The sequence below is a fragment of the Leishmania donovani genome, chromosome 35 (genome assembly GCF_000227135.1).
Source record: "Leishmania donovani BPK282A1 complete genome, chromosome 35".
Classification (NCBI taxonomy): domain Eukaryota; phylum Euglenozoa; class Kinetoplastea; order Trypanosomatida; family Trypanosomatidae; genus Leishmania; species Leishmania donovani.
Window position 1 is genome coordinate 1693094 of NC_018262.1, and position 6184 is coordinate 1699277.

At 55.3% G+C, this 6184-nt stretch overlaps 1 protein-coding gene across 1 annotated transcript; it reads left to right on the forward strand.

The window, feature by feature from the left end:
- Positions 1-2292: 2292 nt before the first annotated feature.
- LDBPK_354290 (hypothetical protein, unknown function) lies at positions 2293-4092 on the forward strand (the record flags this gene model as incomplete). The annotated part of the gene is made up of 1 exon (XM_003864959.1): positions 2293-4092. The coding sequence occupies one exon, from the start codon at positions 2293-2295 to the stop codon at positions 4090-4092; it is 1800 nt and encodes a 599-aa protein (XP_003865007.1).
- Between the last annotated feature and the right edge of the window lie 2092 nt (positions 4093-6184).

The window sequence follows — 6184 nt, forward strand, 5'->3', positions numbered from 1 at the left end:
AAAATGAGTTTTTCTTGTTTCTCTTTGACATCCTTATCGCGTGTTCTCTCTACCGGTTACTCGCGGCGACTTCTCCTATCACCATGTACAGGAAAAGCGTTTTTTTTCGGATGCCACAAAGATACCTGCCAGCCGGCACATCGTTTCTCCGTATCCCTCCTCGAGAAGATACAGGGCAGCCTTTTTCGCTCCGTCCCTGCGCAAGTGTTCTCCACGACGTATCCTTGGAAGACAGATGACCATCGCATCTGTGATCGACTGTTCGGCCAGCTTTTCCTGCGGTTCCGCTGGTGCTCTGCGTTGAGAGGAATTCGCACACTTGTGATGCCTCCTCCTTTTCTCACTACCTCCTACCTTAGTTTTCCTTCCTTTGTACCTTGCCTTGTTGTGTGCTCATTGGTGCTGTTGTGCGTAATCAAAACGCGCGTACTGCGGTATTTTTGGAACACATTAGTCCATCTTTTTTTTTGCGCGTATCCTTTTTGCGCACCCGCACCCCCACAGTACATGCAAGCAGACATCGTTCCCATTTGTGGCCCCGCCTTCCTTTCATTCCTGGGTGCAACTAACCTAACCGGTAGCGCACCTGTCCACTGGCTCAAATCCATGCGGCTTGTAGCTGGGGAACCGCAAATCCCCTCTCTCTTTCGCCCTCTCGGCACTGTCTGTTTCTCCGCCGCGATCTCGTTTGTTGTGACGCACCTCAGACGGCCACACGCTGCCCCCACCCCACCTTCCTCGTCCCTCATCTGAAACGCTTCCCACGACATGAGCGTCTTGGGTGCTTGCGCCTCTTGTACGTAAAACAGAAAGGTTAAAAAAAAGGAAAGGCAACGTCACCACCGGATCCACGCCAAAGAAATCAAATCACCCACAGAAACACACAGGACAGGCCTTGAGTTTGACGCGCATTTTACAGCCTCTGTGCGTGCCTTCTCTCTCCCCACTCAGGTGTACCACGGCACAGAGAAAACGAAAGCGAAATAGAGACCTTCAGAGGGATCACACCCGATACAGCGTCGCACAAGGGTGAGGCATACATACGCACCTACAAGTGCTGCCAGCACTCCTCATCTCCCGTGCTATTGTATGTGCATTTGCGCTCGACTTCTCTCGGACCTCTTTCATCGACTTGATCTGACCACGTTGTTTTGTCGTTGCTGCTGCTGCTACTGCTGCTTCTCTGTCCTTCTACCTATCCCTGTGGGCTCCGTCTCCGTTGGCGTTGAGTCTTTCTCTTCGTTCCATCTTATCTTTTTTCTTCCCCGCACGTGTTTTTTTTTCTTTACCCGTTTTTTTTTTCCTTTTGTTTCTCTGTTGTCTCAGTGGGCTATGTGTCTCCTCCTTCCTTCTTTCCCCCTCCCCTCTTTCCATCCATCCATCCCCTCGTCGGATCTCGGTGTCTGTCTGTCAGCCTCTCTCATAATTTGTCTATTTCGGAAGTGAAGCGCGCGAACCGATACACACGCCGTAGCAGTGACCTTTCGCTTTGCACATAGACGCTCACCCCCCACCCCTCCTCCCCGCACACCTCCACCGCCTCCTAGCCGACACTTGCGTGTTCGAAACTTGTGTGCGTGTAATCTCTGATTTAGTGCTTTGCCTCCGGGTGGAAGCCGAGCGAGGCGCGCGTCTCTCAAGCCGGCGACGCCCCCTGGCGGCGTGCACCCCCTCCGACCTCCCCTCGCCCGCCCTTTCGTCGTTCTCGCCATTTTCGCCACCGGTGCTTTGAATGTGTGGCGTCCCTCTCTCTTTTTGGTTTGGCCCGCTCTTTACGGTTCTTTCTTTGTTCATCTCCCTCTTGCGTTCTGTATCACTTCCTTTCACCCGTCCCCCTCCCCCCTCCCCTCACCTATTCATTCCTACCTCATACGTGTCGGCTCTCCTCCGTCTCCTGCCCACCCCCTCCCGCTTCTCTGGCGTATCCCTCTTTTTTTTTTTTCGTCTTGACCCTCATCCCTCCCCTCAGTTGCTCCCCATATCTCTCGCTCTATTTCTCTCTGCGCGCGTGTCCGCCTTGTTCTTTGTCGCCTTCCCCACGCAACCTCCCTCCCTCCACTCGCATCTGTGCTTCGATCTCATTTGCCTTTCCGTTTTTCCCTCGACGCCGTCTCTTCGGTTGCGTTGCTCTTCACAACGTCCCCTCGCCTCCCTTGCGGAGTCTGCGCATCGTTGCTTTCTGTTTTTCTTTTTTTTTTTGTCTTCGCGCGTGCAGAATTTTGTGGTGTTGCAACGCTTTTTCTTTACTGCTGTTCTTTCGCGGTGATCTATCTGCTTTAGCTGAGCACCACCATGGCGGATTTTCCCGAATGGAACTCTGGCGAGATCGTAGAGGAAGATGTTGGCGAGTATCTGGACCCGCGCAGCGCTCTTGCAGCAAAGGTGCCACCCAAGATGCGCCGACAAGGACGCCTTCCTCCGAAGAAAGACACGACGCTCTCTGCGAGCCCTAAGGCAATCGTCGGCTTTGTCCCGATGGTGGAGTGCGACGTTTTAGATGATGAACTCGCTGACAAGGGCCTTGGCGGTATGCCTTTAGAGCTGTGCCTTGACAGTAGGCAATTGTCTAAGGCGTCGCCGCCCCACCATGCCGTGTCGCAGCCGAAGGGACTGCCCACGTCCGCGAATGGGTCAGAGGCGGCGCCGACGCAATCGGCAAGCCCGCCATTGACCCCGAGCGTCCCATCATGCGCGGCGTCGACGGCTGGCGTTTCTGCCGCCGATAGAGGCAGCAGACCTGCCGCTGCTCCCCCGCGGATCTCTTCCGCAGTGAGAACATCCAGCGGAACTGGGCGGCCCAATGTCGCGCCACAGAACACCGATTCCAGCCGCCCTCCTCCGTCGAAGTTGGGGTCGATGTCCGGCGTACAAAGCAGCAAAACTAAGATGCCGCTGCCTGCTGGGTGTCCGCACGGGAGCAAACCTTCGAAGCCGAGCAAGCGTGTATTTAGGGTCTCTTCGTCTCGGGCGTCTGTGAGCAGCGCCGACGGTAGCACCACCTCTGAGTGCGACAGCAGCATCCGGGAAGCTCCTCCACCTCTCTCAGCCCCTGCAGGCATGAGTCTGCCGACCCTACAAAGTAAGGCTGCCCGTGCTAGGACTGACGCTCTGCGCAAGCCCTTCTCTGCTGAAACGCCGGCGCCACTGCAGGCCAAGATCCCATCGCACGCCTCGCTGTCTTCCAGAGCGTCGGGAGTACGCGGGCCACCGCCAATGGCGACAGATCGCGCAGTGCCGTGCGGCGTCGCTGCACCCGCTTCTTCACGCGTAGCGAACCCAGATTTATCCTTAAAGGGACCTGCGAACGGCAGCTACGCCGTTCGTGGTTCGAGGGCTGCACCGAGCGTGGCTGCTCCTGCTTCCACGGGCCCCACGAGAAGCACCACGGCAGCGACGATCAGAACACGCGCGACGCGCTCCTCGAGCATAACGCGGAGTACTTCTCTGCAGCGCACCGTGCTGAATCTCAAGAGCGAGCCTGAACCATCGAGTGGCGACTACGCGTACGGCGGCTTCTTTGTATGTGAAAGAGCCGTCGAGCATCAGGGCAAGGACTCTCTCGCCGGAACACAGGTGCTCACTACCGCCTCCAGCGCTGCCTCGTCGACCGACTACTCGGTACTGCGAGGGACGTACGACTCGTACGCGCACGGGCCGGGCAAGACGGGGCCTTTGATAGCGGCGCCTCACATCGGCTCTGCTCTGGCTTCTGCGATGAGTGAGCTGCGCGACACCACCGCTCGCCTACCTGCGCTGCCTGCCTTCAGCGGCCAACGGCCCAAGGCCATGCTATCGGCATTACCACAGCACCCTCGACCCCCACGGCACTCAGTGTCTGCCGGCACCATGGCTCCCCGCACGCACTCCTTTTCTCACCAGGGACCCGTCTCCAAGTTTGCGATGACCGGCACAAAGGCGCCGTCGGTGGCTTCCGCCCTCGCCGAGGGCAGTGAGGGCGAAGGGGTCAAGGAAGAGGAGGCGAATGAAATGAACGTTAGCAGCGACTTTCAGAACGCGGACAAGCACCGCAAGTGTGAGCCGCACAAAAAGCGGGATGCGCGTCGACGCGGCACGGATTTCGACAAGATTTAAGCAGAGAGACCTCTTGGCTGTCGCTGCTCTCGCTTCTCCCACACACGCTTCTTACAACTTCCTTTTCATTATTTTCATTCTCAGTCGCTGTTCAGACGCGCTGTCGGGCTGTGCATTGCCTCTGTGTGCACGTGAGTCGTATGTGTGTGGGCGTACGTTCGGTGCAGAGGGCGAAAAGGATGCGAAACACCGTTCGCTGCTCGCGCGCTCCCATGTACCGTATACGCCTACTCAACGCGTTGGCACACGGGGGTGGAAATGGGAAAAGTGTATGTATGAAACAAAAAGAGCGGTCTGTTCTGCCGTTCCGTTCTGCAGGCGCGGTGTGGGGTGTGGCGGTGCTTTCTATCTTTTTCTCTTTTTGAGGTGGGGTGGGGTGGGGCGGGTTTTACCTGACTGACCTCACTCCTTTTTCACCCCCAAATCTCTTTGCAGATAAAGATATGTGTATGTATGTATACATATGTGCGTGCGTGCATCTAATATATATTTGGCTATGCGTGGGACTGTGCCGGCGCATGTGAATTACATCCTTGTTGAATCGCTCAAAGGATCAACAAGATGCGCCTCTCTCTTTGACCTGTGTATGCTTCTCTTACCCCCCCCCCCATCCCTCCTTTTTCGCCCGCTCATCTACTCTTCACTTGATCGTCCTCTACCCGGGTATCAATATATGTATCCCTTATGTGTGTGTGCTTTTCAAGTCAACCTATCGTTGCCCACCTATATGCGTCCCTGCTTTCCTTCTTGTCGTTGTCGCTTGCGTTTTTTTTCTTGTGTGGGTCTGTGGGGGTGCGAGGGCCGTTTCAAACCTTCCGTTGTTTTGGCCGCCTCCTCTCCTTCATTCGCTCTGTTTGCTTGCCGTGTCTCTTCCTTGTCTTTGGTGCGTGTGGCTCGTCCATCGTCTCTCTCTCTCTGCGAATTACTTTTAGAGGACGCGCAGGATATGCGAAGCAATCGAGTAGCCGCCAGGGTGCAGCAGGTGCTGTTTCACTTTACACAGGTGCCCGCTCATCCTCTGTATTTTTTTTCCCCTTTGGAGTTGACTTCAGAGAGGCCTCTCCACGTTTAGTGGTGGGGCGCAGTCCGCCGCTTTCTTCTCGGGGGCCGCGAATGTTATAATGGTCGTTATTTGCTTAAATGGCAGTCGGGCGCAGTTTTATGTTTTTTTTTTTCGGCATAGAAGCAGAGGCAGGTTGGTCAAAGGCGTCGCTCTCTCATGGTCTCCGGTCTGACGTGATGCTTTCGTTTTATTTTTCCCTCTTCTGCGCTATCCAAGATCGAGGCACATTTGGTAGAGACGGAGCTCGGTGGGGTAGGGGCGAATCGAGCGGGTTCACGTTGGGCTGCCCTCTCGCTCTCGCTCTCTCTCCTTTGCTGACGTTTGCCGGTGTGCCTTCGCGCTCTTTTCCCTCTTTGAACTCTTGGTAATGTCACACTAAATGCTTTTGCTTTCCCTACGGCTTGTGCTTGTCGATCCCACGTCGCCACAACATTAGAGACGCATTCGTATAACCTCCATGTCGTTCTCCCAGTCTTCCTCTTCCCTTCGGCACTTTTTTTTTAGCTCTCGCCATCTCTTTCTTGTCCGTGTGCGTGTGTGTGTGTGTGTGTGTAGTAGCTGGTTGCGGCTGTGAGTGGGATATTTTTTCTCCTGCGATTTTTGTCGCTTTCCTTGCGCATGTTTTCTACCGAGGCGCTCCGTCACGCAACTCCCACCCCCTCCTTGCGCGCTCACGTCTACCCTTCGCTCATCTTTTGTCTTTCCCTCTTCGCGTCCTATGCCCTTCTTTCCTCTTCACGTGCCCATTAGACGCCTCGCTACATTCAGGTGCACACTGGCATAATCCTTTCCTCTTTTTGCTTTTCTTTTCGTGTGTCTGTCGCCTGTGTGCATGTGTGCCAGTACGACTGTCCTTTTTCTCTTCCTCATCACGGACTCCTCTTTTCATTACCCCCTTCCGCCGTTCGCTCTCGTGTTCTTCCTGGCCCTCGGTTTTCCGCTTCCATATTTCCCCTCTCCCCTATTTCAGCTGATCAACAGGAAAAGAAAATATAACGACAAGGCGGTGCTGCCGCTTTCTTGGGTTTC